This window comes from Trichomonas vaginalis, chromosome I, assembly GCF_026262505.1.
Source record: "Trichomonas vaginalis G3 chromosome I, whole genome shotgun sequence".
Classification (NCBI taxonomy): domain Eukaryota; phylum Parabasalia; order Trichomonadida; family Trichomonadidae; genus Trichomonas; species Trichomonas vaginalis.
The window spans coordinates 26,755,601-26,768,905 of record NC_067203.1 but is presented as its reverse complement, the minus strand read 5'-3'; the positions used below and the strand labels follow the sequence as shown (position 1 = coordinate 26,768,905).

Below are 13,305 nucleotides of genomic sequence, written 5' to 3'. Positions count from 1 at the left end.
AACATAAACGATAACATTAACGATAACATTAACGATAACATTCATTTTTGCATTAATCCTGCTGTGTTGTCAAAATGTCATGTTGTCATCATTTTTAAAAGAAGTTAATTAACCTGGTGACATGGTGACGTGGTGACGTGGTGACACCATCAGTTATTCAAAAATATATTTTTGGTTAAATAGCTTCAGGGTCTATTTCTTCAACCATTTCACTTCCTTCGTCAATGTCAATAGAAGCTTCTTCAACCTTTGGTAAGAATTTCTGTATAACATCTTTGTTCGTTATTGTCTTCAGAGATGAAGGATAATATTTCACATTTGTTTCACCCTTCTTATATTCTTTCTGTTCGGAAAGATTTAAAGCAATACTGAAGAAGTCAATATTAGAGTTCTTTATAACAGTATAATGAGTATCTTTGACATTCACGAAGAAACTCTTTTGTTTCAAAACTACTGCTAACTCTTGTGAAGTATAACGTTTGCGGTCAATGACGATAGCTAATGGTCTGACATACTGACCAAACTTAGATTCTTTCACAAACTTCTTGTTAAAGATAACATTAACATTTGAAGCATTATTGAACTCATTCTTGATGGCAGTAGCGAGAGCATTGTATGAAAAGAACTTGCAATCTTGCATGTGTTTCATTAAAATAAAAATATTAAATTATTTTGAAAAATAACTTTAAAAAATCTAATCTAATTTTTTCAAAAATATTTTTTTTATTTCCTACTAAAGATGTATCGGAAGTTGTCTAAGTTAGAACACTCGGAAATAAAACAACTTCTTACAGAAGCTAACATAGAAGTAGCAAAACATTACGCAACAAACAAAAAAGCACTCGCTGACATCCTCAATGACTATAATGGTGCAATAAGTTATGATAGAATTCATGAGTTCATAAAGCCGCAACGCGGCGAGGACGAAGTCCATGCAAGAGCATTTCCTTTAAATGACGTTGCTATTGACTTATATCATAGACGTTCAGTACCTCATGAAGTAAGAAGAGAAATGTTTGACATAACAAATGCAAACGTTGGTGAAACAAGAAGAAGAGACGACACACTGAAACAACAGAGAAGAGAGATGTTTAAAAGTGCTATAGAACAAGTTCGCAAAGCTAACGATGTCATTCGTTCCATTGACGACAAACCAAAAGAAGGTGAGAGATGGTTAAAGAAAGATGAAGAGAATAGGAAGAGAAATGTGAAGTCAGGCAATAGACTCATTGACTTTAACATCGAAGCTTTAGATGAACCAAACAGAGACTACTTACACAAACATTTCGGTAAGGTTTTCATGAGACTCTTAGAGAAGATTAAAATAAACTCCCAACAAAGATGGATGGTATGTTATAAACTTGGTGGAAAGTATGAATGTTCTACGTTAAACCTCAATAATATTGGAACATTACTACATCAGCTCTTGAAGGAGAACTTTATATCAGAGATAGAAGCAAATGCTGCAGGTATTGTTGAAATGCACTATGACTTCTTCTTGACAAACATAAAGAATCTTACCGAAATAAAGATGTATGATTTAACAGAATATGAAGGCTTAACGATGTCAGATGTAAAGAAAGGCAAACCAAAAAAGAGACCATATAGAGATGAAAGCACACTGACAAATGACCAGAAAGCCATTTTGGAAGCTCTTAAGCAAACAGGAAACCCAGCACTTATAGAAAGCTTTTGGAAAGATAATGGTGAAAAGAAGTTTTATAAGAAGAGAAGCGGTCAGTTCTGGAAGTATCTTTGCACATTACCTATAAATCTTGAACGCTACCAAATCTTCAATGAACTGAACAAAAGAACTGCAACACTTATGACAGAAGACAATTGTTTCGTTTATGCTTGCATTCAGGCTGGAGTAGATGAAGAAACTATTGACCACATGAGAGAAGTCATTCGTGTTAGAGACTTTCCTCAAAGTAAAGTACAAGAAATTTCTGACGCAACAGGTATAGCATTTAATGTTACCATTGGTTATTTCAATGACTCAAGACATAATGAAATAAAGAGATACATACCAAAAGAATGTGAAACTGTTCGAACTATTGACTTACTTCTTGTTGAAGACCACTACATGCTAAATGAAAGATTACCAATGACAACATATTTCATTCGCAACTATATAGAAATTCTCAAAGCTTGTGGTGGAATGAACATTGAGAAACAGATGAAGATTTATACAAAGAGAGAGAACAAATATGTAGTTCGTTATGATAGAACAACACCGTTATGGGATGTTATGAAAACATTGTGGGAGTGCAAATATTTCGAACCTATTTCTTATGGAGAACTTTTCACATATACGACTGACTTATATAAACAGAACCTTGCACCATTTAAAGATTTGACATATGCTCCAAAGTATTGTGTACAACTGAAGAAGAAAGCCGAGTCAAAAGAAGTAAATAAAAATAAGTGCAAGTTCATTCCTGAGCACGTTTTCTTTGCTGACTTTGAGTGCAGTACCGATGGCTTTCATAAAGCTTTTAACATATGTTATGACAGTGAAGATGGTTCAGTGAGTGAAAGCATATGGGGTCAGAACTGTGCAACAGAATTTTTGGAACGACTTCCTGACAAGAGTAGGGAAAACCGCAACCACATTTTTTAATCACGATTTAAATATATAAATCGCGATTTTTTAGAAAAATCGCGACTTTTTAAAATCGCGTTTTTTAATGAATTGCGATTTTATTGTGGTCGCGATTTTTCTAAAAAATCGCGATTTTTATGGAAAATTGTGATCAAAATTAAACGCGATTTTCTTTATCAATCGCGAACATAGAACAAATCGGAACCATGATTTTGGACCTCATTAAGCGAAAAGGTCGCAATTAAATTCAATAACAAAGCAATTCACAAAGATTTTTTTTGAATCTAGAATGGCTGTTTATCCATTTTAGACTGCTCACAATATGGTTTTTCTGCATACTTGCCGAAATCAGAGATCTAAAATCAAACAATCTCGATAACAAATACCTCAATCCACTTTACTGGTCAAAATTCTTGAAGTCTTACTTTACTGCACTAATTAATCATAATTTACCTTTAACTAAAAAAATATTACATAAATCTAACAAAAAAACCTTTAGCAATAAAAATACATTTGCTCAAGCCTATCGGCAACTCAAATCTAAAAAACTTTTTATAACATTCTTATTACAATTTTTATTTATTCTTATATTTATATTTTTTAGTTCACTTTTTAAATAATGATCTTTAGATTGAACCAATAACGCGATTTTCCATATAAATCGCGATTTTTTAGAAAAATCGCGACCACAATAAAATCGCAATTCATTAAAAAACGCGATTTTAAAAAAGTCGCGATTTTTCTAAAAAATCGCGATTTATATATTTAAATCGTGATTAAAAAAAGTGGTTGCGGTTTTCCCTAGTTTAATATATTTCCATAACCTCAGTTATGATATAAACTTCATCTTAAGACACATGACAGAAGTGAAAGGAACTCCCATCATTAAAGGTTCACGAACAATGCAAATAACTGGCTTATATAAAGGAAGGGCAATTATTATAAAAGACTCTTACAGTGTTATAAATAAGAAACTTAAACTATTTCCTGCTATGTTTAACTTACAAACAGGACCGAAAGAAGTATTTCCATACAACTACAACAGCAGTGTTTTGTTAGCAAATGACAACAGAACTGGTGTCATTTCTGAAGCATGTAAGTTTATCCGGGATGCAGATACATTCATGAAAAACATAGATTCCATCAAAGGTTGCAGAATAGATGAGAACCACTTCGACTTAGAAAAGTATAGCACATTTTATTGCAAACAAGATGTAAGAATTTTAAGAGAAGGTTTTGTTAAGTTCCGCAATGACATATTGAAAGAATTTGATTTAAACGTTTATGACTACGTTAGTATTTGTTCAATTGCTAACAAATTATTTGAGAACAGAGTGTACTTCCGAATGGAAATTTATATGACCTCTCAAATAAACCAAGAGAATTTATTTCACGCTGTATTCAAGGTGGAAGATGTATGTTGTCAGATAACATTAAACAAAAGAGCGAAAAGAAACTCATTGCTGATTTCGACGCTGTTTCATTATATCCATCCGCTATAGCAAGACTTTATACTTTAGAAAGTATTCCAAAGGTTATGAAGAAAGAAATGTTAAGCACAGAGTATCTCATGAGACATTTATTCGATGACGACCAAAAGGAACCCATTGGTGAAAAGTTTATGTCTGGCTTCTTTGTTCTCATTAAGATAACAGAGATTGGAATACATAGACACTTTCCTTTAATAGTTTGTGACCCTGAACTAAATCCAGAACTTAACGTTCCCAGAAGTTCAAACACTTGCTGTTTAATGTATGTTGACCATATAACATTACAAGACCTCATAAAATATCAAGGTGTCAAATGTGATGTGTTGCAAGGATACTATTACGATGAAAACAGAGATATTAGAATAAGAGATGAAGTAAAGAAGTTGTTTGAGTTAAGGTTAAAGTATAAGAAAGAAGGAAATCCTTTGCAAGAAAATATAAAGCTCATTCTGAACAGTATTTATGGCAAAACTATTCTATCTCCTATTGAGTCAAAAATAACCATAGTAAATGACAAAGATGCTATAAGATATACCATCAGAAACTACAACCATATAGTGAAGTTCGAAGGTTTGGATGGTTCAGATAAAACTATTTTCAAGCTAACGAAAAGCATTTGCAGACACTTTAACTTCTGTCCACTTGGTGTTAACATTCTGTCTATGTCGAAGAGAATAATGTGTGAAGTATTCTGTACTGCTGAGGACTTAGGAATGGACATCTTTTATAGCGATACGGACAGTATGCATCTCTACAATGAAGATATCCCTCGTTTAGCTGAAGAGTTTGAGAAACGTTATGGAAGAGTTCTCATTGGTAAAAACCTTGGTCAATTTCATAGCGACTTTGCAGAAATCACACCTGGAAAACAAAGTTTAGCATACAAGTCAATATTTTGTGGAAAGAAGACTTACATAGACTTACTCACGAATGATTTAAATGAAGTTGCATTTCACTGCAGAATGAAAGGTGTGAAGCAAGATGTTATTGCTTTAACCGCTAATGAAATGTTTCCTGACTCTGTTCAGTGTTTCTATGATGAAGATAAAGGTTTAATGGTTCCGCAAGGAACATATGACAAAGACTCTGAGCTCAGTGTTATGAAGTTATATAAAGCACTTTATGACGGTCAAGAGATTGGATTTGACTTATGTAAGTCATGTCAACCTTGCTTTGAAGAGAAGTTTAACTTCTCAATAACGACTAAAACAAGCTTTATTTGTAAGTTGAAGTTCTGAGGTCATTTATTTTTGTCAGCAATGAGGTCATTCGTGATAAAAATAAGCCGCTAGCGGCAAGGGCGAAGCCCATGTGGTCATTTACAATACTGCGATGGTAGAGTTTAAGAGTTGTGCTTCAATGTAGAGACAGTCCTTATGGTCTGGAGGTAGCAAAACGGGTGCTTTATGGTCATGAGTGGAGAACATGTCTATCCAAAACTCACGATTGAAGCCAGTTAATTTATAGTATTTAGGATTTGGCAGTGGTGAAGTTCTTGTATGACCAATGAACTCATTTTCAACTCCCTTACTTAAGTTTGAATATAATATAGCTTGCTTTCTATCCCAAATACCTGGAAATCTAATTTCGGAAAATTCATTTTTCCTCGGAAGCATTGCATCATAATTGAAAACATTCTTGAAATCATCACTTGGTTCAGAGATTTGAAATCTTATACGTAATGGATTTTTTTTCTTTTTAGCTACTTCATTGAATGGTGAATATATAACAAACTGACAGTCATGAGTTCCATCTTCATTTTCATTAAACTCGTAATGAAAGTCTATAAGTTGTGGCTGACTACCTTCTTCTTTCAGTTGTGCAAGAAACTCACGTAAAGGCTGTAAAGTTTGTACTTCAATGTTAAACTTTTTCTCGAACATCTCATTAAATGAAATCATACATTGTTGCAATGTTGTATCGTCTTTAAAGTATTTGTATATGTGAATGTTTTGGGCGCTTAAAGACTGTTCGTCATTTTCTATCTCGACTTGAAGTATAAAGTCAACCTTTCTGAAAGCACGTGTTATATACATATTTGTTATGCCAATGTACTTCTCTTCATTTATGTTCACAATCCAGTCTGTTGGAAACTTAAACGTTACTCTGTTCCCCTTTATTTTGACGTCAGGGTTTTCACTACTGAACGCAACAGATAAAGGTATTTGTCTATACATTTAATTCGGATAAAAATAAACCATTTACTCTTTCTTTGCTTTTGCTTTTGCTTCAGCTTCTTCTCTAGCTTTCTTCGCCAGCAAACGTGGGTTCTTTTGTCTTCCAGCAGCTAATGCAGCAAGTTGTTTTTCACTAAGTTTTCTCTTTGGTCTCTCTGGCTTTTGTTCTTGTTTTTGTTCCTTCAGTTCGGATAAAATTTGCTCACGAATTTCTTTCTTCAATGCTTCAACATCTATGACCCCTTGGGTCTTGTCCGTAGGGCTTGTCTGAGTCATTTGACTGCAGATAAAAAACAAAATTAAAACTTTAACCGATGTAAAATGAGCTTGTCAAAATCAGAGCGAGAGTCTATTATATTAAATGACGCCAGAGAAATACAACATCCTTTCTATTATGTAAGTCAGAGTAAAGATGGTAAAATATATGTAAGAAAAAGAAAGGTTCCATTAGCAAATACAGAGAGCGACAACATTAAGGTGTATGGTAAGGGTGAAGTCCACGAAGCTCATATAAAACCTTCTGTTCAAACTGAAAAGTCAATAGAACCAGAAGAAAAGAAGCCAGATGTACTTTCAATAACGAACCAAGAGCTTATTGCAAAGTTCGTGAATTTCATTGAAAAACAAACCGAGTCAAAGCACCCTGACCCACCAGTGAAAGAAGTTGAGACAAAAGAGAATGTACAGTTCATTGAAAATGTCAAGAAACAACTTCCACCACGAATGCCAAGAAGAAGAGTGAGAATAATGAAGTAAATAGATATTTTTATCTGAAGTAAATACATGCAGAACGAACAGCTAAACGAATTTACTCCAGCAGAGCATATTCATCAGATTCGCTCATATTTCGATATCATAGACAATGCAGTTCAAATTGGTGACACTAATAGAAAATATTCTGACGCAAAGATTCCATCACAACCTGGAACTGCTAAAGATAACACATGGGTAACATTCAATCTCTCACCTCCTGGTGAAAATATGTTGGACCTTTACAATACATTCATTACGTATAAAATGGAAGGTCAATTTATTGTAGATAAAGAAATTGGTTCAGGTTCCAATAAAACAAACCCACCAGGATTTTGGATTGGTTTCGATGACGCTTTCTATGCAGTTGCTGGATATCAAATCCTTGCAAATGGTCGTATCGTATATTCTCAAGACAACGCAAGAGAAGAAGCATATATAACTTCAAACTCACAAACTACCGAACAAATAAAGAAAGTAGATGTTTTCTCAAAGACTCGACATGAAGATGTATGGAGTCATTCGGGAACATGCAGAACAGGACAAATTGTTAGTGGTCCAATTACAGCAGGAAAATCATTTGATTTTAAGCTTCGTTTAAGAATTCCTGTTAGAAGATTCCTTCCATTAGAAGCTATTCGATTTATTCCAGCTTTTGCAGGAAACATTCAGCTTAAAGTAAAGTTCAGTAGCGACGCCTTACAATGCACATCTATATCTGTAAATGATATCATTGCTTTCAATCCAACTCTTAAAGTTGCATTTGCTTCAGATTCAAATCCACCGACAAATAAATTTGTTCCATGGAATGAACCATTCACTATGATAACGAAGGCAGTAGAAGCTAGTGGAACAGTTACTATTACAACTGTAACCCAGCAACTATTTCGAACAAAGATGGATTTTAATGAATGTTTCATTCATCCAAAGTCATTCTCTTTAGACCCTAACATTTATACAGAACTTGTAGAACATTATACAAACGAGGCTTTATGTTTTCCTGTTAAAGTTATGGATTGGATTCCTATGGACGGTTCATTCTCAAAGAATACAGATAGTTCAAGTGCAACATTTACAGCAGCTTATACGCCTATTAATGTTAAAAGTATTTGGGCACTATTTAGAAAGAAAGACAACTATTATGTTAATTTTGAGAACCCTAAGTTTAAATATCTTCAGCTTTCCATGGGAGCTTATGGAAATATGCCCGCAGAACCTGAAAAATCATATGGACCTGTATTTTATGAAATGGTTGCGAACGCTTGCAATACAAACAATGATATGATAGGATTTAATGAAGATGTTATGAGGTCATTGGTGGATGATGGTAGTGTGGAACATAAATGGGATAGCTATGACAACCACATTTCTTATGTGGTTTTCCAACAGAAGTGGACTTTTGCTTCCAGCAAGGTCAAACATCTACTGCTCCAATAACATACAAATTGTCTGTTAAAGGACCTATTGAACTAGCAACTGAAAACGTACCAAAGCCACTTATTGGATTTATGAGGGATTGTTGCTTTGCCATTCAGGTGCGTGCTAATGGCATCCCAATAATAAGATTAGATGACTATAACTTAGCTACGGACGACGGTGAGGAATAAAGGATGAACGTTTATTTTTAAAGCTTATAAATGAGTTCTTCATCAAGCTCTCGTGAACCTTCACCATCTATGAAACAAACTTTACCAAACGATTATGGAGCACCTATTGAATATTTCTTACGAGCTGCACAATGGCAAAGAGCAGTCTCACCAAGGTTAGGTGTTCCACCAGCTCCTGTCAAAAATAGCATTTGGTCAAGTCCTTATATAAAATATGGTCTCCACTAGGTTTGCTAGCTACAGCAGGAGCAGTTATGATGTTGAAAAGAAATAAAGCAAATGTTGTAAATAATACTGAAGTAGCTGAAGTTAAACAAACTCCAACACCTTCGCCAAAACCAACACCTTCACAAGCAAAACCTTCAATGACTCCTGAACCTATGGAAGTACAAACTCCTGTTCAAAAGTCAACTCCTAAACCGACTCCAACATTTAAACCAGAACCTACTCCTCAAATAAATCGTAAAACTCCTGCGTTTCCTTACTGAAAAAATAACGTTATTTTTATTTAATATTAAAATTTTTATTTGATTGAAATGACGACTAAAGTCACTGAAACAATGAAACAAAAGTTTTTGGTAGAATACATTAAATCAGGAACTATTCCAGAAGGTTTTTACATTCATACTATGAAGGATGGTAGAGTTCAGTTTAGAAAGATAAAGCAACCATTAGATAAAGAAGGAATTTTGAGAAAGATTAAACTTCATGAGGACAACATTGCTGAACTTAAGAAGAAGCTAGAAGAGTTGGAGAAAGGAAGAGAGTTATAAAGCAATGAATTCAACAGGGTGAAAAAACAGGTGAAAAAAGAGGTGAGATCTCACCACTTCACCTAAATTTATTTTTGTGCTATGTTTTCATACGTGTGAGGGTGGTGATATCATTAATTTTTAAGTTTATTTTTTAAAATTATTTTTTATTTTATTTTTATATAAATGACGAAAACTATTGAGATAACAAACTACAACGGTCATGAGTTCAAGAACTTGTTCTTCGTTCCTCGTGAAAATACATTCTATCAGATACGAGGGAGAAAGGGTAAAGTTAGTTTGAGCGTTTATGACTACAAGCATAATGGAAAGTTTATACAAGCATATGATACAAACGGTAAGCGTGTTTCATTAGCTTTGTCAAAACTTACATACATTTATTTTGACAGTGATTTTGACCTATATGAAGAAGAAAGTGAGTCAGAAGATTATGAGCTGTTATGTGAAGCACAGCAATGGGAGGAGTTGCAATACTTTTGTAAGTGAGAACGTTTATTTTTTACATTAGTGAGGTGAAGTGGTTGGTGGCTTTGTAAATATTTAAGGTTAAGTTATTGTTGTCGTTTGTGTTGTAAAATATACGTTAACGGTTTTGTAAAATGTCAAATTCACATATCATGGGTAAGGAGGCGCGCAGTGACTCCGTACCCATGATATGTATACTAACTAACGATAGGGTCAAGTCTTCTTATTTTCTCAATGGTGGCATACTGGTCTGTTTGTTCTCTAGCTTGTGGTTGTACTGAGTTTCTCAAAGCGAACCATTCATAGTTTGCCCATGTTACTGTTTGAACTAAGTCAGAGTTAGAATATATCTTATATCCCATGAAAACTTCTGGAGCATATTGGTATCCGACATAGAAAATTCCATTGCAACCTTTCTTGTCAGACAACATGGCAGAAGGTTTTATTTCAATGTCTTGTTCCACGTATAAGAATGAGTTGTCAATAGAAATAATATGAAACCTGTCGCAAGCAATATCTACTGTTGTTGAAGAACCTTCTCCAAACTCACCTACGTTTCCATAAGAAACAGCAGTTGTATATTCGTAAGTTCCAGGAACTATTTCTGACCTTCTAATGGCATTGTCGCATTCGTTATACCATTCGGAAACATTTCCGTTCATGGCATCCAAAACTGTTGGCGTTATATTCTGAGCGGCGTACATTTCATATGGGTAAAAATATAGAATAGTTGGATTTATATGTCATAATAGAACCCACTCGGACCAAGCTTTACTTTCTTCCTGACTGAGTTTTAACTGAATCTTTAACTCTTCTTTTTCCTTCATTGCCACTACTTTCACTAGATGAAGTTACTTCTTCACTACTTTCACTTTGTTCTACTCTTCTCTTCTTCTTTGGTGTCGCTTTTGGTAACTTGCCCTCTGCTTCAAGTTGTAGCATCTTTGCTCATGTTCACCTAGTATGTGTTAAATTTCCCATGTCCTTTTTGCCTTTGGGCTCTGGTCGCCCATCTCAGGTAACCTATATCCTAGAAAGATTTTGTCATAGTTTGTATTTGAGTCTTCGCGTATTGTTTGCATGACTCTTTCCTGAGTTTCCGGTTCAAGCTCTTCAAACAGAGCTTGTCCATATGGAATAAGCTCGTTTCCAAATATATTTTTGTAGCCATTCTGGTTTTCTTTCCATGTAACCAATAAATCTTTTGTGAATGGGAAAGCTTTTACCCAACGTTTCAGTCTTGCGTCATTTATTTCTGTAGTTGTTTTATTTTGTCATGGAACATGTTTTTCAATACTAACATTTCATTTGGTACTGTCCATTTGAGTTTTCTTAAATATTCATCCCTTCTCAGTTCATTGTCTGCAAAGTAAGTTTTTATGACATTTTGCAAACTTTCGTTTGCAAGGTCATGTACAATAGGTTCTCTTCCTTCTCTCTCCATAACTTTCTTTCTAAACTCTTCACCAAATATACCATCTCTATGGTTCTGTGTAGTTCTTTGAGATAAATGTTCTAGAACGTCAGGTGTTATATTTCCTTCAGCCATGTTCATTTCATACTGTCCAAAATATCTGCATGTTTCATATCTTTTCAATGGAATTAAGCCGCGCTGAAAATACCAGCTATATCTGGTTCACCATTCACTTCCATTGCGTCTACAACTTCTTGGAATTGAGGTTGTAAGTTTATGAACCACCTATCCGGATTAGCTTTATGACCCCATCTCATTGTAGTTCCATAGTCTGCAGAAACAAAAGTAGGTTTGTTTCCATATTGGTTAGGTTCTGAATGAACTTTAAACAATGTTCATTTCTATATGTTTTGTTGAAATTTAACCTTTTATTTTTCACCGAGTTCAGCCAAAGATTGAACGTTATATGGTCGTAAGTAAAAGATTATTGTATTTGCGTACATTTTCTTTCAGTACTTCCATTCTATGCTGAATATTTTCATCTGATGTTGGAGTCTTTTGTATGTCGGCGAACATTTTTCGATATTCTTCTACTATGTCAGCCGAATTTTTCTTAGACTCTTGGAAAGATTCCATATTCTCCGCATACACTTGTTGAGGGTCAAGATTTTTCGCTGTTCCAAATCTTCATCTAGTTCTGTGAAGTTAGTTTCCAAAGGAGGGACTTGTTCGTTTCCTTCAGGCTCTTCTAGCTGTTGTTGCTGAACTATTTCTTCCATGTCTGGTTGTATCTGAACTTCTTCCTGTTGAGTTCTTGTACCTCATCTGCTGGCATTTCATATATTCCAGACCGTTTTTAACAAGTTCCCTATCTAAGTCATCCGGACTCATAAACCTTTCTTCTTTCGTTCCGTCTCTATTTTTTACGCGTTTCATGAAGAGAGTTGAATTATCATTTAGCTCTGACACCAAATATCTCGGAGTAAATTCATTCATGTCATTTGGATGATATGCTATTAAATCATATCCCTTAGCGAGCTTGTATTTTCCAGGTTTGAGATTATATCCGATTTGATGCTGAACCATAAGCTAAATAGGTTCGGGTCAGTATTCCTTCCTTGAACTTTCTAATAGCTTCTTTATATCTGTCACTAAAGTCAAGAGTATCTGGGTAACCATAATCTTCCTTAAGCATTTTAAGAATTCTTGGTTTCCTTTTTCTCTACTTCTTTTATGTCCTTGCTCTGTTTGTGGTTTTGTTGTGCAGGGTTTTGAACTGTTGGTTGCTGTGCTGGTTGTGGAGGTGGTTGTTGTGCTGGTTTTGGTTGTGGTGCTGGATTTTGAACTGTTGGTTGCTGTGCAGGGTTTTGAACTGTTGGTTGCTGTGCTGGATTTTGAACTGTTGGTTTTGGTTGTTGTTGTGGTGCTGGATTTTGAACTGTTGGTTGTTGTTGTGGTGCATGCCTGTGTCTGTGTCCATGTGACGATGTAAATGTTTTAGGTAGTCCTGGTGCAGGTGCTTCTCTTGGAGGTTTGGTGGTACATAAGTTCCACCAGCTGGCACATATGTTCCATCTGCAGCATAATGTCCTACCTGACTTTTCGTTTTTAAGAAAGCATTTACTAGTCTGTTTTGGTCTGTTGTAACTCTTTTTCTTGACTTTCCACAACAGTTGCTCTAACGGCGTCATAGGCACTTTGAACTGCCTGTCTCGTTGCTGCATCTGTTATTTTCGTCATATTTTGTGCTACTTCTCTTAACTCTTTGTCGAAACCTTCAGACTTCAGTTTCTTTCCAAGATGAAAGTCGTTCACTAGTTTCACCTTACTATGAGAGCTTCGAAGCATTCTTAAAGTCAGCATTCATTAAAGCTTCATTTGAACTGTCTTCATCCGCTTGTATTTTTGTTCCTTATTGACCCTATAAGTTGGGCTGCTTTAGCGTTGGCTTGGGCATCTAACCAGTCATTATTAGCTTTATATATTCTGCGCTTTTCATTGCCTTTTGCATGGCTGCGTCGTTA

General features: G+C 34.9%; 5 protein-coding genes and 5 pseudogenes across 10 annotated transcripts, besides 2 other annotated features; 5 read left to right on the top strand and 5 right to left on the bottom strand.

Moving 5' to 3' along the window:
* Positions 1-10,070: part of a mobile genetic element that runs on past the window's edge.
* TVAGG3_1055890 lies at positions 176-575 on the bottom strand (annotated as a pseudogene). Its single transcript has one exon. A coding segment is annotated over exon 1 (400 nt).
* TVAGG3_1055880 lies at positions 740-1,573 on the top strand (annotated as a pseudogene). The gene has a single exon. A coding segment is annotated over exon 1 (834 nt).
* Positions 1,901-2,463, top strand: TVAGG3_1055870 (annotated as a pseudogene). Its single transcript has one exon. A coding segment is annotated over exon 1 (563 nt).
* On the top strand, positions 4,758-5,333 carry TVAGG3_1055860 (organellar and viral DNA polymerase type B; the record flags this gene model as incomplete). Its single annotated transcript, XM_051255869.1, has 1 exon — positions 4,758-5,333. One exon carries the CDS (start codon positions 4,758-4,760, stop codon positions 5,331-5,333), a length of 576 nt encoding a protein of 191 aa, XP_051081443.1.
* Positions 5,415-6,272, bottom strand: TVAGG3_1055850 (uncharacterized protein; the record flags this gene model as incomplete). Its single annotated transcript, XM_051255868.1, has 1 exon — positions 5,415-6,272. The coding sequence occupies one exon, from the start codon at positions 6,270-6,272 to the stop codon at positions 5,415-5,417; it is 858 nt and encodes a 285-aa protein (XP_051081442.1).
* On the bottom strand, positions 6,297-6,548 carry TVAGG3_1055840 (uncharacterized protein; the record flags this gene model as incomplete). Its single annotated transcript, XM_051255867.1, has 1 exon — positions 6,297-6,548. The coding sequence occupies one exon, from the start codon at positions 6,546-6,548 to the stop codon at positions 6,297-6,299; it is 252 nt and encodes an 83-aa protein (XP_051081441.1).
* TVAGG3_1055830 (uncharacterized protein) lies at positions 6,594-7,028 on the top strand (the record flags this gene model as incomplete). Its single annotated transcript, XM_051255866.1, has 1 exon — positions 6,594-7,028. The coding sequence occupies one exon, from the start codon at positions 6,594-6,596 to the stop codon at positions 7,026-7,028; it is 435 nt and encodes a 144-aa protein (XP_051081440.1).
* Positions 7,056-8,629, top strand: TVAGG3_1055820 (annotated as a pseudogene). The gene has a single exon. A coding segment is annotated over exon 1 (1,574 nt).
* Positions 9,386-10,070: a terminal%2Cinverted (terminal inverted repeat of Maverick-1B transposon ID:TVAGG3_1055810).
* A 568-nt stretch (positions 10,071-10,638) lies between these two features.
* On the bottom strand, positions 10,639-10,809 carry TVAGG3_1055800 (protein of unknown function, DUF4106 family; the record flags this gene model as incomplete). The annotated part of the gene is made up of 1 exon (XM_051255865.1): positions 10,639-10,809. One exon carries the CDS (start codon positions 10,807-10,809, stop codon positions 10,639-10,641), a length of 171 nt encoding a protein of 56 aa, XP_051081439.1.
* A 988-nt stretch (positions 10,810-11,797) lies between these two features.
* Positions 11,798-13,280, bottom strand: TVAGG3_1055790 (annotated as a pseudogene). The gene has a single exon. A coding segment is annotated over exon 1 (1,483 nt).
* Positions 13,281-13,305: the final 25 nt, after the last annotated feature.